Here is a 27899-nt window from a genome sequence, read left to right as displayed (position 1 = left end):
TTTTAAAAATCACTCATGAAAGTCCTATTTACAAACTAAGTACACAAGATCAACCTTTCACTTGGGCCCTTGGGTCTCAAATGCAGATATCACACACAAAAATAATATTTGTGCCTCTCAGGCTACAGGGAGTGCACACAAAGTATTTGTGAACTTTATTGCATTTTGAAGGCCACTAAAGGTTTTAACAAAGAATTTTGCACTTACAGCAAAGTCTGATTAGAAACGTGTAAGTAGGGGGGCACCTGGGTGGCTCAGTCAGTTAAGCGACTGTGGTTCAGATCATGATCTCACAGTTTGTGGGTTTGAGCCCCGCATTGGGCTCTGTGCTGATAGCTCGGAGCCTGGAGCCTGCTTCGGATTCTGTGTCTCCCTCTTTCTTCGCCCCTCCCCTGCTCATGCTCTGTCTCTCTCTCTCAAAAATAAATAAACATTTAAAAACATATATTTAAAAACAAAAAGAAACATGTAAGTAGGTATAAATGAACAGATTTGCCCACTGACATTCTCAGCGATGGGCATTAGCTTATATTTAAACTTACACATCACAGGGTGCCTGGCTGGCTCAGTCAGAAGAGCATATGACTCTTGAACTCAGGGTTGTGAGTTTGGCCCTATTTTGGGTGTAGAGATTATTTAAATAAATATATAAACTTAAAAAAAAATCTTATGGGGCGCCTGGGTGGCTCAGTCAGTTGAGCCTCTGACTTCGACTCAGGCCATGATCTCACAGTTCATGAGTTTGAGCCCTATGTTGGGTTCTGCGCTGACAGCTCAGAGCCTGGAGCCTGCTTCAGATTCTGTGTTTCCCTCTCTCTGCCCCCCCCCCCCACCACTTGTGATGCCTCTCTCTCTCAAAAACAAATAAACATTAAAAAATAATAACAACTTAACTAACTCTACATACCAACCAGGGTGCTTGAATGGCCTCCTTCTTCTGGACTCTGAATCTCCATGTAAATGAGTAACTCCCAGTGTCCTCTCAGAACACCCAGGTGCCTGTGCATATTTCTGCTCAGTGATGTCCATGAGCTCCAGACAGCACAGCAAGGGGCTCACCCAGCTCTAAGATGCAGGCCGACCTCCATGGACATGCCCAGGACCTCTCTCGCCATACCCCTCTCTCCACCAGACCTTCTACTATTGCTCACAGCACAAAAATGTGCCTCTGGGTGAGGTCTCCACAGCTGTTTGCCCAGCCTGGAAGCCGGGAGGCCAGTGTTTAGGAGGTTTTGTTCCAGCTCTGCTTCATTCTGTCTCTGTAAGTTAGAACAAGTCATTGCTAGCAACTGGTTTCAAGAAGTCCTAACAATTTATGAAGATTAAAACTCTACCAATCTGTGAAGATGAATTCTCCTGAAAAAGAGGTCATACAGAGAAGTGTGTGCCTCCCTGAAGACCCGTTCCTATCCAATCTCTTTAGGACTCCTGCAACCATGCTTCAGGATGAAAGTTTTCTAATGGTGGTCACAACAGTATCTCCCACCTAATGCTCTTCTAAAAGGCCATGGAGCAGAGAAGCTCTATTTCCCCTTCCCTTGAAGGTGGGCCTGTCACTGTTCCCACCAATACAGTGTGGCAGAAGTAACACTGTGGCAATTCTAGGCATAGGCCTGAACTGCCCCAGAAGCTGCCCCTCCTGCTCTGTGGGAGCGCTGAGCCACCACAAAAGAAGCCCAGGCTACGTGGGGGAGCCACACTGAGGCGCCATCTTGGACATCCAGCCACCTTACCTTTCAGTGATTCCAGCCTTGGCTGCCATCTGACTAGAACATATGAGAGACCCTAAGCCAGAACCACCAAGCTGAGCCCAGTGTACCCACACGACCAGGAGAGATCATGTTAAATTGTGATCTTTAAGCCTCTACATGTTTTTGTGTGGTAAAATACACATAAACATAACATTTACCCTTTCAGCCACTTTCAAGTGTAAAGTCCTGGTATTAAGTACATAGTTGTGCAACCATCACTACCATCCATCTTCAGAACTTTCCATCTTCCCAAATTGAAACTCTGGACTCACTGAACCCTAACTCTGGATGCCCTGCCCCAGCCCCTGGCCACCACCACTCTACTTTCTGCCTCTGTGAGGCTGACTACTCTAAGTACCTCATCTAAGGAATTGTACGATATTTACCCTTTTGTGACTGGCTTATCTCACTTAGTATAATGTCTTCAAGGTTCATCCATGTTGAAATACATGCCAGAATTTTCTTCCTTTTTGAGGCTGAACAATATTCCAGTGCATATGTACACTAGTCTGCCTGTCTGTTCATCCATCAATGAAAACCTCTACACTTTGGAGTGTTTGTTCTACAGCAATAAACAGTCGGAGCACTGGGCAATGCAGGCCTGGTACAGCAGAGCAAGGCCCCTAAGGCAGATGTCAAGAGCTGGGAAGTCTGGCAGAAACACAGAGCACCAGGGCACTAACCCCCAGGGTAGATGACTAAGGAATCCAGGCTGGAATTCCCAATAGCACTCATCACAGCAAGCTGGTTGCCTCCTGGGGTCTCCATTCTAGGCTGGGCACCACCCCCAGACAGGGACTGGCAGGACCCTGTTCATGCCTGGGTGCCTGCCCTGGCACAGGCTGATAGATCCAATAAACATTTGGTGAATGACTGAAAAATGTACGTGACATTGAAGCCAGGTTCTGGGTCATATCAGAGTCTCCTACAGGTTCCCTATAGGGCAAGAACTGTGCCAAGGAAAATGCAGGAAAACAGCTGCTTCTGGCTGGAAATGGAAGGGGGAGGTAGCAGCAGCAGGACAATCTGACAGGGGAAAAACCCACAGCTTCCCTGGGAAGTGCAGGATCTCCACCAAAGTACCACTCTGACCCAGGCAGCGTAGCGAGACTTCTATCTGAAGAGGAGGCCCCTTGGGAAGGGTGTGCTGGGCATCAGCCTGAGCCAACAGGATGAGGTATCTTAGGCACCAGCCCTGCTCAGCATGTCAGCCTCAGTTCCCAGGGCTCAGGGCAGTAGAGCTCTGTGTGTCCATTACAGGAGCAGGAGGGGTTAGAGGAGCTCGGCCCTTTGGCCTGGCACAGGCTATGGTGGGCTGTAAGGGAGACTTGAACTCTGAGCTGAGTCACATATCTGAGCCCTGGGAGCTCTGAGACAATGACCTTCCTTCACTACAGGGGGAGCCAGGTTGGTTGTACCATGACCCCTGCCCTCTCACCGGTAACTACTTTGCTGAGGAAAGCCAACATTCTCTTCCTGCTGCACTGCTCCATTTGGTCACGTAACTAAGGTGCCCGACACAGGTCAGGATGCACCAGAGCACAGAAGCTAATTCCAAATCTAATAAGAGGACTCATTTCTGGTTGACTTAAAGAGTGAGTAACAACCATACAATGCCCACTTGGGGTTTAACAAAAAGGGCTCATGTTATGTTTCAACTCTGCATTCCGGTTTTCCAGCCTTTAAAGATAAAGCAAAACCCCAAGTAATAATTACAAAGGTGTTTTTCTCTATTTCTCTTCAAAGCATACACCTTGAAGGTTAGAAACTGCTTACATGTGGAAGGCAGTTAGAAGTACCAATAAAAGAGTTCAAGAAACATGGATTTTTGAACTTGGCTCAGCTTCTAAGTAATCGTGGGGCTTTAAGCAAACTAATTACCCTCCTTGGGTTTCAGTTTCATAATGATAAATGAAGGAAAATAGTCTGTACTCCCATGATTTGGTTATGTGCATTAATGAGAATAACTATATGTGAGATGATATATAGATACACACTTACATATGGGAAGTCGTCATAAGAAAAACTAAACTATAAATATGTTAGAGATTTACTTATGTTCAGTAGGTGCTTGCTGAATAAATGGCAAAAAAACCCAAGACAATAACAAGACACATTTGGTGAGAACAGTCCCTCTTCACACTAGGAAATCCCCACTAGTGCCTCTACCGGATCTTAGAAGACCACCTCTCTCCGCAGGAGGCCGAGCCCTTCTCACCCATATCTTAAGAACCAATTCTCAGGGCACCTGGGTGGCTCAGTCGGTTAGGCATCCGACTTCTGCTCAGGTCATGATCTCATGGTTCGTGAGTTTGAGCCCCACACTGGGCTGCTGTCAGCACAGAGCTGACTTTGGATCCTCTGTCCCCTCTCCTTGCCCCTCTCCTGCTTGCACTCTCTCTCTCTCTCTCAAAAATAAGTAAACATTAAAAAAAAAAAAAAAAAAAAACCAACTCTCCCAGCCTGCATAGCTGCCCTCCCATCTGGTCTTATATTCACCAGCCTGAAATCCAGGGTCAAAGCCTGCCCCAGCCCCCTGGCCCAGCTCTCACTCCAGTTCATGACACGAAGCTACATCTTAGGCCAACTTCCAAACTCAGAAGTCTAGGCCTGCACCATGGGTCTCCACTGCCTTTGATAGCAGAGGGAAACAACTTATACCCTCTTCCTGGTTTTCATGAAGCACAGCCATGTGGAAAATTTGTGGACCAGGAGCTCAGGGCCTCCTCCCTCGACCTCAGACCTGGACTCCACTCATGACCTTCCCCTGCAAAACAAGGCTTGCACAAGTTCTTCTACCTCAAAGGGCTTTGGGGAGCATCATATAAGGTGAAGAACTCAGAAGTTTCTCTGAAAAATATGAAGCACTATAAATTCTTTTGCTTTTGTTACTCTTGCTTGTTTACTTCCATATGGTCTCAGATTAAGAGTCGCTAAGGGCCTGGGATTGCTCCCCCGGGGGAAACTCTTTTGGTACAATGACCACACACAGAGAGAAAAGCTTGCTGCCCTTTGCATTTCCAGTGCTAAGAGCAAATGCAGTATGAGCTCCAGGACAGGGGATGGGACAGAAGTCAGGAAACCAGGTTCCGGGCCTCTTTGGCCCTGCCAATAAATTAAGCGCATCACTTAACCTCTCTGGGCATTTTTCTTCATATGCACAATGGAACTGACAAGCCACCCGCATTCCTATTCACCAGGATGCCAAGAGGGCAAAGAATCTGAAAAGAAAAACACTGCACAAATAGAAATGTTGTAGTATTCAGTGGGCTTGGAGTTGAGAAAGAAGAGATGGAAAAGAAAACTAAAGGGGGGAAAGGAACAAATAATAAAGCAAGAAGACATCTGGGGTGAAATGTGAGGCACTTGAGAAGCCCCAGATGGAATGCTATGGAAGTTTCCAGTACAGTTAGTATCCCCCAAGCCCGAGAGTCTGTCTGGATTAGAAGCTCCACCACAGAGACATCTGAAGTTCAACTCCAGCAGAGAAAAGTGGATGGAAGGAAATGAAGTCCATCTACCACCTGCAGTGGCCTGAGACACACCAGAAGCCCAGGCTCGCTGCTGTTTGCTTTTATAGCCCAGCTCAGAGTGAGAAGAGAGATGAGGAATTAATAGGTCCACTACCTACAAAAATTGTGTAATGTCCCCAGAGAGGAGCTGGCCAGGCCGAATCCTGGTACATGACGTCTAATCCAGAGTGCTCCACTTTAAGGGGGACAGTCAAAGACTACAGAGTTCCCAAAGGCTGGTCACCAGGATAGTGGGGTGTGCTGAAACCACATCACAGAAGGATGGGCTATAAAATCTGAAAGTGTGTCCCTAAACAAGATTTGTGGAGGACATGAGAAGCAAAGGCTCTCTTAGAATCAGAAAAATACTTGAAACATCGTCTGATCCAACCTTCACAAGAGAGGAATCTCTAACACAACATCTCTGCAGAGGAATTAACCAGCTGCTGCATAAACTCTTCCATTAATGGAGACCATGTCACTTTATGAGGAGTTCATCTCATTATCACTGGGGCACGATTAAACTCTTCTCCCTCCTATTAACCCCAAATTAACCTCCTCCTGGCTTTCATTTGTGCTCTGCAGGGACACAAGCTAAATCTAAACACTTTTTCACCTGCCTATTCTTCACAACACTGAAGACAGCTGGCCTTGATGACGTGCATCGGGTCTTTGCACAGACTTGCCCAGGAGGAGCACACGCCCCTGAAACACATCTCCAGGCCCCTCCAATGCTTCATTCCTGGTCATCTCCAGCCAGCTTTGACCTCAGGCTGCCATGGAATGCTGACTGCTGCCCCTGCCTTGCTCAGAGCATGGCATCCTGGCCATGGCCCCTAGTTGTGTTTGCTTTCCAAAGAGGTCTTGGCCTCCTGCCCCTTTGGCCAAACTCTGGTCCATCTCTTTTCTTGGCTCTGCTGCTGTGCCCAGTGCTAACTGCTTATCATGAACATCTCCACAACGAGACCAAAAAATGAGAGTCTCAAATTCATGCCACTTTGTAGAAAGCAGCTGGTTATTTGACTTTAGTCCTTCTAAAGTAGACTGGATCTAGAATGTTCAATAGACATTAAATGTATTTTCTAATACCTCATTTGACAGATGAGGAAATAGAGGTCCAAAGGGGTAAAAGGATTCACTCAGGTAACACAGCCAAGAAGATGAACTCTCATCTTTGATTTTTCAGTCCCACATTCCTTCTACTGCAGTTAAGAGGAAGTGGAGTTATCTTATGGCTCTCTTCTCAGTACATTTGGGGTAAATTGTCCATAGTTTGTGTGTATGTGCATTCATTCTTTGACTCAACAGACCTTCGCTAAGCACCTACTAAGTGCTTTGGAAATATTCTCAGTGAGATTTGAAGTAAGCGTCCCATAGGGAACCACATCTAGTTGTGTGTGAACACGTAGTGTGTGTGTATATGAACTAATTAATTCTTTCATGCATGCACACATCCACTCAACAATGATAGCTGAGCACACTTAACACTATACTACACACTGGTACAAGTAAAAATAGTCACAGTCCCTTACCCCAGGGTATTCTCTGTCTAGTACAGACAGTTCTCAAATGTTTTGTTAATGCAGGCTACTATGGTGCTTAGTTAAGATCGGTGAGAATGATGGCTATGTGTCCGTAATGGATGGTATGCGTATGTCCGTGTGGTGGGGGAGTGATGCTGCCAGGACTGAAAAGGCCTCTGAAAGAGCAGGCTTATGAACTGAATCCTGAAGGCTGATATGAATTGATCAGGCAGAGCAGACTGGAGAGCGGTGAGTGTTTGTGCAAAGGCGGCAGGGGGGTGGGGGGGAGGCACAGAAGAGAGCCTGATTCTGCAGGCAGAGGGGCCCAGCTGGAGTCAGGGCCTAACATGGTGCTGCCATAAAGAGGCAGGTAGGTGAGTAAGGTACAGAAGCCCTTCTGTGTCATGTAAGGAGTTGATTTTATCCTAAAGGCACCGGGATTCAGTGAAAGAATTTAGAGAAAGGAAACGGGATCAGATCAAAATTTCAGAAAGAAAGCTCTTACAGTGGAGGATGGACAGGAAGGCAGTGAGGCCAGGGGCAGGGAAACCCGATAGGAGGCGATAGTTGGAAAGCAGGAGAAAACCAGGGCTGAACCTGATAGCTCCTGCCTACACACACACTTGATTTAAGTCTGAAATAGGAGAAGAGAGGAGAGACTTTTTCATGTACCTCTCTCATGGCACGGGGGCAAGTACCCCACAGTTCTGCAGACACACATCATCATCACCTTTCTCCACAGTGACTTGCTGGCAACAGAAAACTGATCTCAGCTGTAGCTTCATGACCAGTCTCGATGTGCAGGAGCCTCAAACAGAGCAGCCACTCAGTAAGTAGTGGCTGCATGCATGAGCCACATACATCCAAAGGGGGTGGGGGTGGGGGTGGAGGAAGCAGTCCTAAACAAAGTAAGATCAGGGTCTCAGAAGCACGGATAAGTCAAGTCCAAGCAAGGCAACGAGTCAGAAACAAGACAAACAGGAAAAGTTCCAAGAGGAAAGGTGTTTTAAAAACAAAAACAAGGGGCGCCTGGGTGGCGCAGTCGGTTAAGCGTCCGACTTCAGCCAGGTCACGATCTCGCGGTCCGTGAGTTCGAGCCCCGTGTCAGGCTCTGGGCTGATGGCTCGGAGCCTGGAGCCTGTTTCCGATTCTGTGTCTCCCTCTCTCTCTGCCCCTCCCCCATTCATGCTCTGTCTCTCTCTGTCCCAAAAATAAATAAACGTTGAAAAAAAAAATTAAAAATAAATAAATAAAAACAAAAACAAACACAAAAGTTTCTTCACAAGAATAGCAGGCGAACAGCTCAGACAAACTAGGAAACCCAGAAAGGAGCCAGCACCTGTCTCAGGCGGTGAGAGTCTGTGGGTCTCCTGTCTCTGGAGGCAGCCCGCTGCTGGGGAAGCCCATACAGTGCTCTCATGAGAATCCAGGAAGGCGCCTCCTCTGGCCAGACGGGCAACAAGCAGGCCTCAAGTGGTGGAGTTTGCAGCGGGATGCCAGAACACAGCCCACTAAGGCCTGTGTGCACCTGCGCATGGGCACATGTGGGCAGGAGAGGGGAATGTGTGGGCGGGAAGCAGGCAGATCCAGACAAGCAGGGGCTGTTTAAAGCTGGGCAAACCCCATCACGTGTGGTACAGAGCCATTCCCACTGGGAGCTGATAGTCAAAGAAAAATGATAAAGAGGATGAGGTTGGAACCCTAAAATAACAAGTTTCTGCCTTTGGGGCGGGGCGGGGAGGGGGAAATGTTTCTGCCTTTGGGGCGGGGCAGGGAGGGGGAAATGTTCATCTAGGCAAGTCTGAGCTTTCTCTGGACTGGAAGATTCTGACATTATCACCCAGTTCCCAGGAAAGCCTGATCACTTGTTTTCCCTCAAGATAATTTTATGAAAATCAGAAGCACCTGGTAAGTAGCTGCCTTACTACTTACAATGACCCCAACGAGGCACCTTGCACTGAAGCTAGACTGGCAGCCACCAGGGGGATTTTCACAAAATTTATGAGGTTCTGCTTTGAACCACAAACAAGCAAAAGGCCTAGAGCTGCACTAGGGGAGGTTCTCAGTTGTAAGGATGTGAGATTAAAACATTTCTCTATGTTGGTATTAACACTAAACTGAGGCCAACAAAAGCAAGGTTTGTAGCATCAATTACTGTCTTCTAGTGCCTCCAAACTTGCCCTGAATATGCATTACAGTGAGCTAGGGGAGAAAACTTTCAAAGGGATGAACAGAGGCCAGTATGACAGTCCCTTCTCTGAATTTCTGGGCCATAGCTGTTTTAAATTAGATTCTCAATGCTGCTTCTGTGAAACTCTTGGCTTAGCTCTGCAATGGAAAAGTTATTTTTATGCTCCAGGCCACAGATATTTATATGGAGGCACATCCCCATAATTCCAATTATGTTTTGTTTTCATGATGCTCTTTTCCTCTACTTAAGAGCCATCATAGCTATCATTATTATTTCTGATAAGACACTTGCAAAAAAGCTCTGGGCCAAGTACAGATTCCACAGGGCCCAGACAAATGACGTTGTAAACAGGCAGATTTTAGGTCTTGTGAAACCCTCAAGGAATACCTTCAGTTCTTCTGCCCACTATGGCTGCCTCTCCTTTGTCGATTCCCCACCCCCAATGAAACCCTTTAATTACTCAGGAACTTCATAATCCCTCCTGGGAAAACCTAATCCCAGAAGTCATTTTGTTATTTACTCCTTATATACTCTCTCTGGGGTCTTTGCATTTAATTTTTTTAAGTATATTTATTTATTTTGAGAGAGGGAGAGCAGAGGAGTGGCAGAGAGAGAGAGAGAGAGAGAGAGAGAGAGAGACAGAGAATCCCAAGCAGTCTCCTCACTGTCAAGCAAGGAGCCTGACATGGGGCTCGATCCCAAGAACCATGAGATCTGACCTGAGCTGAAATCAAAAGTCCAACTCTCAATGACTGAGCCACCCAGGAGCCCCCTGGTCTTTGCATTTAAAATGCTATTTTCAATAATGAAATAAAGGGTTTTTATCTTCAGAAGGACAGGAACACCAACTACTAAAGCAAAGAGATACTTGTGGTTAAGAAGGACACTCAAATAACAACACAGTTATTCTATAGAAATGTCCATCAACATGCTGTGGGGACAACTAAAAGCTGTTGGTACAAAAGCAAAAGCAAAAGCAAAATGGTGATTCAAGGCTTTAAGGAAATTCATCCAAGAGAAATCTACATTGATTACCAAGAAAACCTAAGTTATTATGAGGTGTTCCCATGGCCTCTCCCTACAAGTCTCTCTGATTAGACCTTCTGAAGCACAATCCTGATTTGAAAGAGACAGAACAGTGGAGGGGAGATAACAGGAGACCACTATCTATGAGCTTTAACATATGCCAAGCACTTGGTCCATATTATTTCTTGTTATCTCACTTAATCTTCAGAACAACTTATTGAGGTAGGTCTTGTTATTACTGTTTTATAGAAAAGGAAACTTAGCCTCAGAGATGTTAAGTAACTTGCCTAAGGCCACTGTTATGGTCTGAATGTTTGTGTCCGCCTGAAATTAATATGTTGAAATCCTAACCCCCAAGGTGATGGTATCAGAAGATGGGGCCTTTGGGAGGTAACTGAGTCACAAGGATGGAGTTCTCATGAATGAGATCAGTGCCCCTAAAAGAAGAGGATGTAGACAGATCTCTTGCCCCTTCGATGGTGTGAGTACATAGTGAGAAGATGGCTGTCTGCAGTTCAGAAGAGGGTCCTCACCGCACCCTTACTCTGGACTGCTAGTCTCCAGAACCATGAGAAATCAACTTTTGTTGTTTATATGCCACTCTGTCTGTTAAACTTTGTTACAGCAGCCCAAATACACTAAAATAGAGCCACACATCTAGTTAGTGGCAAAGCTTAAAATCAAACCCAGATCTGCCGGACTCCAAAGTCCATTTCTTTTCCATTATCACGTAAGGCTGATGTGAGGACCAGGGGAGAAGGCCAAAAGCATTTGCTGATTTGGTTCTTTAAAAGAATAGATTTGTTGGGAAGATACGGGAAAGATATGCTTGCATAGATTTCCTTAAACATTTCCTATAAACAGGCTCAGCTGATATCAAACAACATTCCCGGAGATGCTGCCAGCTGCATATAAAGAATCGATCATTCAGTATAAATCTGTCTGCAATGTTATAACAGACACAAGTAAATACACATGCCCAACAGAGATAGAACATCACCATCATGACCCAAGGGAACACATCTGCTTCACAAAGTCTTCCTTTCAACATAAATGTGAGTTAGGATGCTGGCTGGTCAGCCACCAATGTTATTATTGAACATTGTACTGAAGGGTCTACCCAATGCAATAAGACAAGAAAAAGATCTAAGTCACAAGGAATGAAAAGGAAAAGACAAATTAGTATTGTTTTGTAATTGTCTACATAAAATATTCAATAATATCTACATACAGACTCTTAGAACTATCAAGAGAAGTCAGCTTGGACGCTAGGTGCAGGATCAAAATCCCCAAATCAGAAATGTTTCTATGGGCCAGCAAATAACCAATTTGAAAATATAATAAAAGATATGTAAAATATCAACAAAACCTATATGAAATTAATACAGCAAAAGTTGTGTAAGACACTGATAGGGGAACTCACCAAACACCATCCACCTGAATAAAAGGAGCAGATAGGAAGACCTAATATTGTAAAGGTATCAGTTCCCTGGAATATAATGTGAATGCAAGTTCAATAAAAATCCCAACGTTGTTTTGTCTTTGCGTGTGACTAGACAAACTAACGTTTATATGAACTAGTAAAATCTAAGAAAGCCAAGAAATTATGAAAAAATAAATAAAAGTAATTCTAAAAGCTAGCAATTATTGAGTTTCCTTATATGGCAGGCAATATTTTGCATACATTATCTCTTCACAATTATCCTTGAAGTGGATATTATTATCTATTTTATAGACAAAGAGACTGAGAGAAATTAGGTAACTCGTCCAAGGTTACTTGGTACTCTTAGGAGTAGCAACAGACGCAAGAAGACAATGGTGCAATATCTCCCCAAGTACTCAGGGGAAATAATCGTGAGTCAAAAATTCTACACTCAAACTCTCCTTTGTAAGTGCAAAATAAAGACATTTTCAGGAAAACGAATACTTTCAAGTTTACCAAAGCTCTTTTACGAAAGAACTTCTTCTAAACTTACATTCACATGAAGAAAAATGAACTCAGAAGGAAGAAGTGGGGTGTCTGAAGGAGCAGTCTCCAAACTGCATTGAATTGATGAAACAAAACAATGCACAGGCATACCTCATTTTATTGCACTTTGCAGATATGGCATTTTTTACAAATTGAGGGTTTGCAGCAACTCTGCATCGAACAAGTCTATTCGTACTTTTGCAACAGCATTTGCTCACATCACGTCCTTGTGTCACATTTGGGTAAGTCTCACAATGTTTCAAACATTTTCTTTCTTTTTTTTTTTTTTTTTCAACGTTTATTTATTTTTGGGACAGAGAGAGACAGAGCATGAACGGGGGAGGGGCAGAGAGAGAGGGAGACACAGAATCGGAAACAGGTTCCAGGCTCTGAGCCATCAGCCCAGAGCCTGACGCGGAGCTCGAACTCACGGACCGTGAGATCGTGACCTGGCTGAAGTCGGACGCTTAACTGACTGGCGCCCCAGTTTCAAACCACCCAGGCGCCCCAGTTTCAAACATTTTCATTACTATTATATTTGTTATGGTGATTGTGATCAGTGATTACTACGCACTGAAAGCTCAGATGATGGTTAGCATTTTTTAACAATAAAGTATTTTCTTAATTAAGGTATGTACATTGTTTGCCTCAACATAATTATTGCATACTTTAATAAAGTACAGTATAGTGTAAACAAACTTTTTTTTTAATGTTTATTTTTGAGAGAGAGAGAGAGAGAGAGAGAGAGAGAGAGAATGTGAGCAGGGGAGGGGCAGAGAGACAGGGAGACACAGAATCTGAAGCAGTCTCCAGGCTCTGAGCTGTCAGCACAGAGCCCGATAAGGGGCTTGAACCCACAAACCGTGAGATCATGACCTGAGCCGAAGTCAGATGCTTAACTGACTGAGCCACCCAGGTGCCCCTAAACATAACTTTTTTATGCACTGGGAAGCCAAAAAATTCATCTGACTCACTTTTTTGCAATATTCATTCCACTGCAGTGGTCCAGACCAAATCTGCAATATCTCGGAGATGTGCCTATAAAGTAGGTGAGGAAAGTGGGACCACAGGAAAAGTAAAGGTAGGAAATAGGAGGTGTCTAATAAATAACATTATCAGTTATTGAAAATACAGGCCATAAAGTCCTACACACATGTGAGAAGTAGGCAACTAAGTTGGCTATGTGCTTCTTTTTAGCCAAATAAGAAGTGAGAAACATCAGTTAAAGGATTCACAGCATCCACAAGACAAAACAGCCAAGTTGCTCACAAGAACTGTTTCTCACACTGAGACCAGGAAGACCTTTCCCATATAGTTAATGGGATACAAGATCTGGGACATTGGTCTGAATGTGATAATTTGGGAAAGGGGTCCTTGACTCCTACAATTTTTTTTTCCAATAATAAGTTGCTTTAGAAGCATCAGCCTTCCTGGGGTACCTGGGTGGCTCAGTCGGTTAAGTGACCAACTCTTGGTTTTGGCTCAGGTCGGATCTCATGGGTTAGTGAGTTCAAGCCCCACATCAGACTCTGCGCTAACAGTGCAGAGCCTGCTTGGGATTCTCTGCCTCTCCCTCTCCCTCTCTGCCCTTCCCTCACTCGTGCTATCTCTGCCTCTCTCAAAATAAATAAATAAACTTTAAAAACAAAGAAAAAAAGAAGTATCAGCCTTCCAGAATCTCTTCCTTGAAGAATAGAAGAGATAAAGCCTCCTACTTAAAGGTGTGTTATTTGAATGACCATGTTTTTAGAAAAGCCCAAGTTTCTGTGGATCTTTAGGTATTTTCCAGGAGGAAGATGGATAAGGTGACCTTGGGGGGCCTGGCTCCTTTTGAGGGTACATTGTGGTACAGGATGTGGGTATTTTTTCCCAAACCACCCCCAGAATCACTCATGCTGAATATTTCCACCTCCACTAAACCAGTTCATTTTGCCAATGCATGGAACCACTCACACAGCCAGGCTTCCGAAAAATAGTTTATTGCTGTGCTTTTTAGTAATAAGCATCAAGACATAATAAGCTCTTCTTTCCTGTTCAATGGTAAATCCATGACCTACCTATCCTGACACACCATATAACACATAGGCAAAAGCGAGCCTGGGAGCTTTCCCCGGATCTTCCTAGCCATCACACTCCCCTGACAATGCCAAGAACAATGAAAGCCCATGTGGACAGAGCTTTGAAAACATAACATGCCTGATCTACTTTAAAAATCCTGCCTTCTACCAGGACTGCTCCAGAATCCCAGGGGGTTCCTGGAACTCCAGGCTGCCTGGGAAGCTTCAGAGGAATTCTAGATACCTTTTGTGGGTACAGCTGACTCTTCTGGGAAGGTGAGCTACCTCTGGCTAAGTCTGGAGCAATTCCCAAGGACTTCCAAAGAGAAGTGACAATGAGACACAGAAAAGATGAGAGGCAGAGACATTTTACAATTAACCAAAACATTAGTTCTTACTAAAGTACAAAATACTTCACCTTTCCTTTTCTACATTTTCTTTCTTAATGTAGAATACATGGCAGGAAGATTGTAGACAGTAGTGATTAAGATGCAGACTTTGGTCACTGACCTGAATTCAAGATCTCATTCTAGTACACAGAGGCCATGCAGCCCTGGCAAGTTACCCCTCTGATTCTAGTTTCATGAGAATAACAGTTTCATGAGAATAATAACAGTATTTACCTCGCAGAGTTTTAAAATGAAACACTATATGCAAGTGGTTTATACTCAATAAATGTTAGCTATTACTACTGCAAAAACTTGACAAATACTGGCAAGCACAAAAAAAAACCCTCAAAAGCACCTGTAATCCTACCATCCACTTTGATGTTTGTAATTCCAGTATTTTTTTGATGTATTTTCAAATAGTGAGATTATAGTACTTTCTATTTCATAACTTGCTTTTAAAACTTAACACCGTACCCTAAGCATGTTCTATGTAAGTCAGTGTTCTTGTACAATACGATTTTTAAAGGCCACATCATAGCCCTTTGGGCTATTTTACTTCTTAACCCTTGCCCTTCTTCCTCTCTGCAGGCCCCACACTTCATGTATTTCCAATTCATCGGACCCTCCCAGATGATAACTGGCTGCTTTCTATCAGCTAATTGGGGATGCAGGCTTCATCTTACCATGCAGATGACCGGCTCCTTAGCCTTCACTTTACTGGCCTTCATTCATCCCCATCATGCAGAGGGGCCTGTTGGGCTACACAGCAAACATTGGTGTCTGATGCCAAACCTCTCAAGGTTCCATGAGGTGGCACAGAAGCTAAACAAGGCAGAAAGGCAATTTCTTTCCCAACAGTATAAGGCTGACCTCTAGGGCATTAAATACAGTATTAAAAATCCTCAGGAAGAGGAAGAGACAAAAGATTTTTATCTGCGTGCATTGTTTTCCTAAGCAACAGAGCCAAACAAGTTCAAAACTTACAGGCTTTCTATTTGAATGAAAGTAACAACACTTACTTATCAATGACATTTTAAGACCACAGTAAAACCTAACTAATTCATACTAATGGGGAACTATCAAACTGCATCAGTGGAGAAATATGAATTTACATCCTTTTTAAACTAAACTTTATTTCCAGTGAAAAAAAGTTTTTTTAATGTTTATTATTTTTGAGAGAGCAAGAGACAGAGCACGAGTGGTGGAGGGGCAGAGAGAGAGGGAGACACAGAATCCAAAGCAGGCTCCAGGCTCCTAGCTCCAAGCTGTCAGCATAGAGCCCAACGCGACGCGACGTGGGGCTCAAACCCATGAACCATGAGATCACGACCTGAGCCAAAATCCTACGCTAAACCGACTGAGCCACCCAGGCGCCCCTCCAATGAAAAAATTTTTTTAAGAAATCTTTATTTCCAGGGGCGCCTGGGTGGCTCAGTCGGTTAAGCATCTGACTCTTGATTTCGCCTCTGGTGATGATCTCATAGTTCATGAGTTTGGTTTGTGAGTTGGAGCCCCGCATCTGGCTCCACACTGACAGAGAGGATTCTCTCTCTCTCTCTCTCTCTCTCTCTCTCTCTCTGCCCCTCCCCCGAGCTCGCATCCTCTCAAAAATAAATAAATAAACTTAAAAAAAGAAATCTTTATTTCCAAATAGTTCAACACTTTGACCTGTTTTGACAAGTTGTTCAGAGCTTGATCCTAATACATTTGTTACAACCACATTTAGCGTTCTTATAGAAACAGAAACGGCTGAAGTTCTTAAGAAGAGCATTCTCCCTAAAGACAATAAGTGTTCAACACCCCCTGTGATCCTGCTCACACAGCTCACCCCTCAGGGAAGTGTTTTCTTCTTAGTCATGTGGACGCAAACCTCAGCTCAGGCTCCCTCCCACCTCCCTCCAGTTCTGAGTGAGTGGGCAGACGCTTGCCATCTCAACCCAGATCAAACCCTAAAACAAAACAAAACAAAACAAAATCCCTCCAAATTCCAGACTCGATCTGTCCAGACCCATCTGAGAATTAACGAGCTCCTTCTAAGCACCCAGAGAACTAAGCCTGTCATGGAAACACTGATTCAACCATAATGAGAACCGACATAAAACCGCACAAATGAACTAAACATTGTTCCACCCAATCGGAGCCAAGCTACAGCAACAGCCTCAGGAATAAAATAAGCAAGGCTGTTTTTCTTCTTTGTGGTCCTACTCATTTTAGCGCCTTCCACCGTTTGTCTTCACAACTGTTTATGAGAAAGCGGGAGCGGGGGAGTTGGGAGAGAGATGGGGAGCCAGTCTGGGAAACGCCAACAAACACTGCGGTTTGTGTCAGGCAAATTACAACTTCTGGCCTGGGGGAGGCCTAACAGTGTGGGGTAGCCACACTGAACTCCCATCTCCCACAGCAGTTAAGTGTGGAATGAAGTCTTTATTTTCCAAAGATCAAGTTCTGCTCAGTATTTTTAGCAAGCATTCTTTTTATCTCTTTATTATTTTTAAATTTTTTTAATTTAATTTTTTTTCGGAATTAGAAAGGTTAATTATATGAAGTAACATTATTAATGGAAGAAAGTATATAGGAGGAAAGGCTACAAAAAAAAAAAAGTTCAACCAACACAAATAGTAAAAACCTAAATAGAGCCTAAGTAGGAATATATTTTAATTTCCCCTTGGACCCACCAAGGGAGAGTTTGTGAGTCCAGGGGACCCAACACCAAATCTCAGTGAACGTCACTGTCACTCCTGCAGGAAATGCTGGGGCAAGTGTGGAGGCCCCTTCCGACTGCGGCCGCTGGTCCTGGGTCATCACCTACTAGAGCTGGGAGGGGACAGCGGCCGCTGGTCCTGGGTCACCACCTACTAGAGCTGGGAGGGGACAGCGGCCGCTGGTCCTGGGTCACCACCTACTAGAGCTGGAGGGGACAGCCGGCCGGAGACACCAGCTGTGGCCCGAGGCAGGGGGACCAGAGCATCCCGCGGAAAGGGGCGGAGGAGGGGCTGCAGCACGAAGAACGCGAGCCAGGAAGAAGGCAGGTGAGAGTCCTGGGGAGGGGGGGGGGGAGGGGGGCGGGAATCCACAGCCCCCGAGGGAGGGTGACTCAGGTCGGGGAGGCCGGGACCGCGCACGGGTTACTAGGCGCCCCCCGCCCCCGCCCTCGAAAGTGTGTCTGGATTTTCTTTGCTGTTTGAGTTTTCTCTTTACAGCCGGACCCAGGTCCCAGCAGCCCCAGGGCCGACGTGCGTAGGGGAAGCCCGGTCGGGGCCCTCCCGGGAAGCCTCTGGGGGCGGCAGAGGCGGAGGGAGGGAGATGGGGCGCCCGCGCACGGCGCCCAGAGAGCCCGGGAGATGCCCGCGACCCGGGGGCGCGCGCGCTCCCCGCCCGCAAACTTTCCCAGCCAAGTAGGTGTGGCCCCACCCTGCAGAGAAGGATCCCCTTGCCTGCCCGACTGTCCCCTGGGGCTGGTCACTCACCCGCAACGCCGCTGGGGCTCCGACTCCGGCGGCCGCCATCCACTACGGAGGAGGAGGAGCGGGAGGAGGAGGAGGGGGAGGGGATCCGGGGGGAGGGGGGAGGGGGAGGGCCCGGAGCCAGCAGGAGTGGAGCCTGCGGGAGTGGCGGGGAGGGAAGGGGGCGGCCACCGCGCGGGGACTCCAGTCCCCGCCCCACCTCCTCTCCGTACCCTGCCGGCCCCCTTTCTCTCCCCACTCTCTTTCCAGCCCTGGATCCCCCAAAGTCTTTTCAGGTGTCCTATTCTCATTCTCTTCCCTCTGGCGCATCTTCCTTCCCCTGAGTCTCCAGCCCCCACGAAGGGGAGAACACGCTCCCTCCAGCAGAAGTTGGTGGGGAGGGGAGTGTGGGAGCTACAGTATATATGAGTGTGTGAGGCCCCTTGAAGCAGATGGCTGGGACCCTTGGCAGGTCTGAGGCCAACCTGCACTTTCTGGGCCTTTGTCATCATTTCTAGGTGGTGGGATGATGGAGGAGGGGGTGTCTTTGTGGGCATGCTTTCCACGTTGCTCCACTGAGAGATTTTTTTGGTTTATTTTGTTTGGTTTTCTCTTGTGATTAGGAGAACTAAAGAATTATTTTTGAAGTCTCTGTTGAGTGCCTCCTCTTTTCTCTTCAGGTGGAACCAGCACTGGTCAGGATAAGATGAAAGGTACAGTCAGTCCTTATGAGGAGGACCCTGGATGGCTTGTGAAGGGCCAAGCTGTGTGGATGGGGCAGGATGGAAATATTTAAAGATGCCTCCTACGTGCTGCCTGCAGAGGACATAAGAGATAAGGGGAGTTTGTCTCCCCAGGAGAGGTTAGAGGGGGCTTCCGGTCCCTAATCCATCACCTGCTAGGATTTGACTCCAGGCAAGTCAGTCATTGGGCTGCTCAGCCTCTTTTGCAAGTGGGGCTGCCTCACTGGGAGCCAGTAAGAATTGAAAGGAGATCTGCCTGTGTGCCTTTTATCCTGGAGGGATACCCATCCCCAGGATGGGGTGTTTGAACAGATACTGAGGGGAGAAAAGAGGACATTCCAGGCCCTGGGTCTAGTGCTTTGGATACTGGCAAGACTGGAAAGCTTAGAGGTGGAAAATGTTTGGATGGGAAGGTGGAACATAAAGCATGAAACAGGAAAAACATGTTTTTAAGCAAAGGAATATTTTGCTCCAGGCGGTGTCCTATTCACTCTTGGATCCCCAAAGCCTAGCATACAGTAGGTACTAGTAAATCCTTGTGAACTCAAAATGACAACTGAAGAATATTGACCTAACATTCTGAAAGATGAACTATCCAGCAAGGGAGAGCTTGGGCCCAAGGAGAAAAGTTAGGGGACCCTAGTGAACATGTCAACTTGAAGTGCTATGCCTGGATGGTAGAAAGGAAATGAGGGAATACCCTTGATACATCCTTGCCTTGGCATAGCAACGTGATTCTCTTTTAAATGCTCTTTCAAGTGTAGGCTTGTTTTTGACCTTGGAGTTCTGGGTGAAATAAAAAAAGATACTCAGTATTGTATTCAAAAACCATCCTGAAACTACATTCAGAGAGGACACAGGCATGCCTGAAGTCACACCACAGGATCTACTTAGGATACTTTTATTCTCAGATGAAATTTCTAGTGGTTTTTAGGCTTAAAATACCCTCAACAAATAGAAAAAGGGACCGGGTCCTCCTCTTTTCCCTATTTCCTCTGGCTACCATCCCAGTGATGGTCAAGGGTTGAAGGGTTGAAGAGAGAGCCTAGGGAACAGGAAGTCACCTGATAGGCAACTTTTCAGAGACTCTTCTGTGGAACCAGACAGGTAATGGCCCCAAGTCCACCTTCTGGTAAGGAGCTGAGAGAGGTGCAGAGCAAGAAGAACAAAGGAAGAGGGAAGCAGAGGAAGGGAAGCAAAGGACGCCTTGACCCTGGGCATTCTGGCTAAAGCTCCAAATTGAACTTCCTAGGTCTGGTGAATAAGCCAATAGGCCTTAGGGGTGGGGGGGGGGGGCGGTGGGAGCAGCCTATCTCAGAAAATGCCACAGGTAACAACTTAAGAAACGGCTCATACTGGAAACAATACACCTGACAAATGGCAATCATTGTTGCATTTAAATAGAGTTTTGAGTGCACCTTTTAAATTCTACATCTTTGGATAAGTAGTGTGGCTTTGAATAGTAGGTTGCCCACCTAGTGAAAGAAATCTCTTTGGAAACATTGACACTATAGGCCCATAATTTTCTAAAGACCAAATATAGTTGGTTGAAAACCATTTATATTTTACAAGGGACTGTCCCTCCCCTTTCTGTGTGACTCAGCGTTGCCCCAAAGGTTGCCACTTTCATGAATGCAGATTTATTTCTTGAAACACCACCACATATTTCCAAATCCTTTCTGGTAGTGCCCCTTTGTATCAAAATCTGATGGTAAACAGCTCAGTCTGGCCTCAATAGCTAAACTACCACAGCCTTCTATCACCAACTGTTACCCCATTTTACTCCACTTCCTTTTCTTTCCCTTGCTCTATAATAAGTAGACCTTCAGACTAGCTCATTCTCCTTTTTATTTTTTCTTTTCCTAGCAGCTTTTCCACGGAAATCATTTAAAACTTCCAAGCTGTTTAACAAAGGCTCCCCAAAGTGTCTGTACATATGACCTAGTAGATTAACTTGGAATTCCTCGAAACTCAAATCAGATGAAGCAGTCAGGATCAATTAATATAAACTCAAACCAGTTTGCAGATATGCCCGAAGGGGACGTGGTTGGGAAAAGTAAGGACTTCAGATTTAGGACAAGCTTAGCCCTCAATGCTTGATAAAAACATTCTTCTCTAAAAACTTTACAAGTCACTATTTACAACATTCATTGAAGATAGGAGGAGGGCTTTTGGAAAACTATATTCAAAAAAAATATTAGCCAGAAGATGGCTTCAATAAAAGTGAAGATTAAACAGGGGGAAATAACCACTATTTTACCTACGTGATTGCATTCAAGCCTGATGTTTGAAGAACACACTATTTTTAAACAACTTTCTCCATGAGGAAACCTGAATACTCTTTGGATAGAAATTTCCAGAGATAAACACATCCTCACTGAACGTGTCAAAATCAGTGATAGTTACGGGGATGATCACTTATTTCAGAATGGCCTGAGATTGGCTATCCTTTATCCTGGGGATGGGACACTCTTAGGTGTGGGGCTTGGGCTACAGTTGGCCAGTTCTTTGGCCGGCTTCCTAAAATGTATCCAATTAGTATTTTGACCACCTGCTACAAAACACTGGGCTAGGCACGAATGGTTCCTGCCTCCCAGCATCTGTAGCTGCTCAGGGAGACTGCACACATGATGATGATTGCACACGGTATGTAGATAGTTGAACACAACAGAAGAGGTGTCCTGAAGATATAAACGAAAGCTGAGGAGAGAGAGAATATTCCTTAGCATCTGAGCAAGATGTTAGTGATTGTTCTTCGTTAGTTAACTGAACTGTGGAGTTTCTATTCTTGGAGCTATGGTATGTCACCACTCAGCTATTCCACTGGTGTTTAGGGAGGAGTGGGGTTGAGTTCGGATTAAAGCTCCTGGTAAAACAAACACAAAGGTTCCAGGTGGGGGAGGCACCTTTTGAGCCTCCTACACCCACAAATGAGACAATAGCCCCCAGCCTGTTTCCACCCACAAATGAGACAATAGCCCCCAGCCTGTTTCCACCAGGAGTCAATTCTTCTAATCCTCTCTGTATGAAAAGTTACTCTGATGTTCTAGAGCCTCTTCTTTCAAAGACTGGGAAGAGCTATAATGGGTTTTCCTGCTCTAATGCTTTGATTGCCAGTTAATTTCCTAATTTGGAGCTAATTACTAAACTGCTTAAAAATGTAAGGCACAGGCAACCATCTACTGACAAGCTTTCCATTTATCACCATGGTGTGTGAGGACATGGCCCTTAGCAGAGAAAAGCAGCTTCCTTCTCTATCACAGAACAGATACTTCCTTGTCAGTGTGGCTCTGCCAGATTAGATTATTTAATAGCCATCAGCAACCAAGTTGCTCTCTTCATATGTTAAAGTGACACAGGAGTTTGAAGACTTTTAAGAGCTAGAAGCGACTCCCAGGTTTAATGCTGCATAAAACAAAACTATAAACCGCATGTTTTTTCTGTTTAAGGATTTTTATTATAAAGAAGGCTTTAATTCATAGACATTCGGAAAGAATATTTTTGCTCCCTGTTTTGGTGGCTCTCCCAGCTAACTGGTTCCTCATTTTTATTTTTACTCACATTTTTGTTCAGAAACAGTGTGGCTGAGTTTTTGTTTTATGTTTTGTTTAAACAGATAATGAGTTTGGAAAGTGGTCATGTTATTAAAAATTATGTTAGTTTCACTGAGAGTTTCTTACCAAAAGCAGTAGAGAATCCAGTTTAATCTGCTTGAAAGATGAACAGTGTTGCTTACAACATAATGAGGGGTGCTATTTAAAATGATACAACAAGGCACATGCCCTTTGTCAGTTTCTCCAGCTGTGCCTGCGGGTCTTCTAGCCAGGGGCTACTCGTGTGAACAGTGCCCCCTTGAGTTATGCAGCCGACTAACCAACCACCAGCCCCTTCTTATTAAAGAGCCTTTTTCTCTTCACTTGGAATTTCTTACAATCCCAATTTTGATTAAAAACATACATTTTCACATATGCATGAAAAAAGGGCAGGAAGAAACAAAAATGTTAATACCTGAATCTCTACCGAGAGATGCGCACTCTTGATACTCTTTCTTGCTTCCAAATTTTCAACAGTGAGCGTGCAGTACATAATCAGGAGAAAGTAGGATATATGTCATTTCATTTCTGAGAACTCGGTCTTCCCCAGGAAGCAGTGCATGATTAAAGACCTTCCCCCCCCCCCTTTTTTTTCTTTTTAGTTTCACTCCTACATGGACTTCAGGTAACCATCTAATTCCCAATTCTGTGCCTAAACTAGAATTACCTCTCACTTTGCACTTCCCATGGCACTCAGGCCTTCCCTGAGAGGTTTACACAGAAGAGATAAGTCCTTTGAGAGGTAGGCTGCAGTGGTGAGCAGAGGAAAAAGGCAGTCCCTAGAAGGACTTCTCTATCCCAAACCCTCCAAAGGAGGAATAGAAATAGACTAGAAATGCCATAAGGTCTGTCACAGAGCATTGAAGGCCTGGCAGAAGCTGGGAAGCCTAAGTTTATGAGGGAGCTAATCAGAATGGTTATTTGATCTCTTTCCCACAGTGCTTGGGGGCCTAGGCGCAGTTGCAGTGAAAACAGCTGGCTTAGCTGTTAGAGACCTGGAAATGAGGTCACAGAAAACAGAAAGGGGTAAGGGGCCCGTGCCTGGACAGGCAGGGCAGAATGGGACTGAACTGATTCACTCAGAGGTCCCCAAGGCAGGATCCAAACAAGTCATTACTGTGAGCCCTGGGTCTCTCTCTCTACAGCAGGCAGCAAAGGCCATGGGGCGGAGGTCAAGGAGGTGGCCTTTGTGCTGAGCACAGAGGGAAACTGGTGATGAACTCTCAGCTAAACCAGAATAAGGCATTTTGGAAGGTGGCTAGAGAGGAGGCCCAAAGGAGATGCAGCAGGCAGGGAGGCAGGGAGGAGGGGCTTCAGGAACAGCTGAACTAATCTGGGGGCTTGGACATGGGGTGCAGTGGGCTTGAGCAAGCAGCTCAGGTAAAAGGAGAATATATTTAGAGAGTGCTGGAGACATACCAGAGGTTTATACCGGAATGATACAATGTTGATGACATAAACCAAGGAGAGCCTGAAGTATGGTTACAGGTACTGTTAAGGTAAAACGCAAAGCATTAATAAGGGATAAACCAGACAATTGTTCAATTTGGGGAATTAGAAAGGTTATATCTAAGTCAGGATTCTGTACATTTTGTAAGACATACTTTCATAGGTTTTGGTTTCCTTCATCAAATTTTCATAGCCTGAAAGTTTGACATAAGTACGAATTTATTGACATCAATTTCCTTAAGCTATTATTCCAACACAGAGAAGGTACTGAAGAGCTGTGATAATAAGACAATGATAATAAACCCACAAGATCTGAAGTTTGCAAGACCCACTCCCTCTGAGAGAGAGAGAGAGAGAGAGAAAAAATACGAATAAGTCTTCAAAAAGAATCTGGAGACTGCTTTCAATTATAGCAAGAAGGAAGGACAGTTTGACAATTTAAGCATTTTATCCAGAAACATAGATCTATTCCATAGATACCAAATCGATTACCATATAATTGAGTTTGAAAATATACAAAATATTTGTTGTTCTTACATACTGAAATTAAAACCTAATTTTAAAAAGTGCACAGTAAAAACAGCATAAGGAAACCTACGATATCCATGATACATACATTGTTGTCCATTGTACTGTCAACATCAAATTCTGTATTTGCATTACTGGTTACAAATATACTTTAAATGTTTCAAGGCCATTTACAACACTGACTAGTTTACTAGGTCCAAAAGCAGCCCAGCTCCCTGAAGGTGGCCAGCACTGGGCACTGGACACTGGACAAGCGGTCTGGGTCCTGCAGCTCCACGCAAAAGTAGCAGCTTTGGAAAGAAGTCGCCAACCATCTATGTGTAAACTATCGGCTCTTGTTCTTTTTAGAATTTCCCTGTGCAAAGAAAAATATCAACAGTAAGAACACAGACTTCTAGAAAAGTAACCCAGAGTTTACAGGCCAAGCTCTCTGGAAGGCCGTAGTTCACTGTGGAAAACTTTAGCTTCCAAGACAGAGTACAGCTGGTAACCCTGCATTGCTAACTTTTATTCAGTAATCAAAAAGCAGTTGATCACTTTTAGCTCCCCCACTAGCTATCTCCACGACCCCTATCTGCCTGAGGGCTAAGAATCGGCAATAAAGAAAGAAAACAGAGCTATCTTGGATTTACCAAACCTCAAAAATTCATTTTGATCCAAAGACAAGGAAGTTTATGATTTCAGCCTAAACATGTTCTTAGCCTAAACATGTTTCCTTGTTGCTTAATAAATACCTTTTAAAGGTCTTAATAGATGCTAATTTTGAGTATGTGCCAACTAACGCCCCAGTGGAAATGATCATCTGAAAAAGGAAGCTCAGATACTGACTGAAAACTCAGGGGCAGATGTCTTACCTTATTCCCCATCTCCTCACATACGGCCATTTGGACTTTCCAGTTTTATGAACTTCTTTCTGGAGAAGCTCACTTTTTAGGAATACATTCTAACTAAATTCCTATACTTAACCATTACTTACAAATATATTTTTGTCATGTATGTGGGAAATGCCTGCAGAACACAAATATTTATAACAAGATGATAGCAAACAAAATGGTTCCAAGATGTTTACTTGGTATCCAATGGAGACCCTGTCAACTCAGCTGTAAGATAATTCTATAGCAACCTTAATTACTAATAAACGGCGGGTGGGGGTGAAGGGGCAAAATACAGGGATCACAGAATGATCAAAAAAAGGTTAACAAAATAAACTACAACGTGAGGAAGGATCTCAAGCTCAGCATTTCATTAAGGACGTATTTTAAGGACTAGATTAAAAAGTTCAGAGAGGACTTGAAAATTCCCTAACTGCTAAAGTAGCTGCAATACAGTTACCTTCGGGACAATGAACTTTGCTGTAGTCAACATTCATCCCTTTCAATTCAGAACAAATGTCTTCTGCACCCTGAAGTCTGCCACTTCTTTCCAAATGTTAGGAGCTAAAACAGGCTTTCTCATAATATTCATACTAATGTATGTGCTTTCTACCATCAACCTGTGAGCTAGCTGTTGCCCTCCTGTAACACCAAGAAAGAGGCCAAAAGAGTTACAGGGAGGCATTACTTAAGGACCAACCCCCACCAATCACCTCTGAGCTCGTTTCCTGAAGCAAAAGTAACTGGAGAACCACAATCAAACTCACACTGTCTGGTTACCATCATCACAAGATGTCCCAGAAAAGTATCACAGACATTCTCTTGCTTTCTCCAAAGCGGCCAGGGGCCAATCAGTATCATGAGGCTACACCGAGAAATGGTATTATATAATGCAGATGCCAATGCACTAACAGGATATATTTCCCAAGGAGACACCAACTGAGCAGAATGCTGCCCTCACCACCACTAGCTGATGTTAAATAAAGCTACAGTTTGTTCATTTCTATTTCCTCCCCAGTGCTAGCAGCACATAGAAGGAATGGCTGCTAGGTCAGTAAGAGGCAGCAGCAGATTTCAAAGAGCACAGGTTAGAGACAGTAAATCCCACCTGGCCGTGGTACAGTATTGTCTGAGTTACAAAACATGCTAAGTATCTGAGAGGCTTCCTAAAGGCTGTCTTTCATGGTAAAAGAATATATACATTATGTGACAACAATAGAGACATGATATGCAGATATACACTTTAATATAAGGATAGTACTAATATCTGTTGATCTCAAGACTGGACAAGCAGTGGCTTTATGGAAATGAAAGCAAAAGAAAATTTTGCAAAAGGACAAGACATTCCTAGCTGTATGGATGTGTATGAAAATAAATCTGCTAAAGAAGGTCACTCTTCAACAGCACCATTTTAGTTTCATGGGTGGCTCAGTCGGTTAAACTTCTGACTTTGGCTCAGGTCATAATCTCACAATTCACAGGTTCAAGCCGGTATCGGCTCTCTGCTGTCAGCTCAGAGCCCACTTCAGATCCTCTGTCCTTCTCTCTCTGCCCTGCGCTCTCTCTCTTTCTCTCTCTCTGTCCCGCCCCCATGCACGTGCTCTCTCTCTCTCTCAAAATAATAAACACTAAAAAAAAAAAAAAGAACAATTCATATCATAACCTGCCTAAAGAGTCCCCCTAAATGATAAAACAGTAGAAGAATGCCAAAAATGCCCAAAATCAAAGGACACAGTATTATTAAAGGCCTTAGAGGCCTTAGAGGTCAGACCTCCTCTCAACTTATAATTCAGTCAAAGAAACTGAATTTTACTTTTGGATAACAGGACAAATTGTGTGAAGAATAACTATTTAAAAATACTTTAAATCTCTTAACCTTTGCTCCTGAAATGCATAGCAATGAAATACTTCATATTACATATGAAATACTGTATGTGAGAGACCTCCTCCTTCCCCTTCCCTACCTTACTGGACATCTTCAGTGTGTCAATCTCTTCTCTCTGTTTAGATAATGTCTCGTTCATGCTGCACAGGTGGTCACTCATCATACTTAACTGATCCTCATAACTCCTCTTGGTAGTTGTCAGCTCATCCTAAATGGCAAAGGAACAGAGGGAAAAAAGACAAATCAAAACCCCCCTAGTCACCCACCTCAAAGCTTTTTTCATTTATGAAAGAAATTTGAAAAAAGCAACCTATCAAGATGACCTATCTGATCAATTAACATAAAGGACAAGCCATAGGCCTTAACAAAATTAAAACAAATGGGGGGAAAAGTTTTTCTTCTTTTCAGCCTTCAAAATAGGTTTTGAATTTCTTTGCAAAAAGACTTTCCTTCTACCTCAGGTATAAAATTGTGACAAAGAACAAGAGGGCTACATTGTCTTTCCAACTCTCCTCAGGTTTTCCCCAAGCCTCAAGGCCCTCAGCCCTCAGGGCAGGACCCTCCTTGGAGGAAGCACCTTTGTCTTCCCATCTCTCTGCTTGCTCCAGCCCCTGAAAATATCTAATCCTGTGCTCCTAGCTAATCTGATTAACTAATCTGAAATTAGGAGGGGGCAGGTGTTGCTGTGCTAATGTGTTTTTTCTCTATCTATATCACGTTTATATTTAACAGAGGCTTTCTGGAAACAAGGCTTTTAAAACAGACCAGTGAGGAAGGAGGAATATTCTGCAGCCCCACCTTTCAGTTCAGGTCAGTTTTATGAAATGGTAAAGAGAAGAATCAGAGTCATGTGAACAGAGCAAGTGTACAGCCCGTCACAACGGAGATTAGCACGGGGAATGGGGAGGGAGGACTGGGGGTACATAAGTATCATTTAAGGAAATGCTGACTATAAAGCTATTCAAAAG

General features: G+C 44.4%; 2 protein-coding genes across 4 annotated transcripts in view; both read right to left on the bottom strand.

Moving 5' to 3' along the window:
- STON1 (stonin 1) overlaps positions 1 to 17938 on the bottom strand; it is a 48688-nt gene extending 30750 nt beyond the window's left edge. The window contains exon 1 of one of the 2 annotated variants that reach the window (XM_047852137.1): positions 17886 to 17938. The gene's annotated coding sequence lies outside the window, so the exon portion shown is untranslated. Of the gene's footprint in view, positions 1 to 8125; positions 8268 to 17885 lie in introns of those variants that run through there. The other variant, XM_047852136.1, reaches the window with a different exon arrangement.
- A 4326-nt stretch (positions 17939 to 22264) lies between these two features.
- The window catches only part of PPP1R21 (protein phosphatase 1 regulatory subunit 21), a 65832-nt gene continuing 60197 nt past the window's right edge, over positions 22265 to 27899 (bottom strand). For both annotated transcript variants that reach the window (XM_047852683.1, XM_047852684.1), the window contains 2 exons: positions 27011 to 27139; positions 22265 to 24529 (listed from right to left, as the gene is read on the bottom strand). In XM_047852683.1, the coding sequence (XP_047708639.1) occupies positions 24500 to 24529; positions 27011 to 27139 (159 nt within the window). In that variant the 3' untranslated portion in view covers positions 22265 to 24499. The remainder of the gene's footprint in view (positions 24530 to 27010; positions 27140 to 27899) is intronic.

The sequence above is a fragment of the Prionailurus viverrinus genome, chromosome A3, assembly GCF_022837055.1.
Source record: "Prionailurus viverrinus isolate Anna chromosome A3, UM_Priviv_1.0, whole genome shotgun sequence".
Taxonomy (NCBI): domain Eukaryota; kingdom Metazoa; phylum Chordata; class Mammalia; order Carnivora; family Felidae; genus Prionailurus; species Prionailurus viverrinus.
Note: the sequence above shows the minus strand (reverse complement) of the source record. Positions and strands in the feature narration are given on the sequence as shown.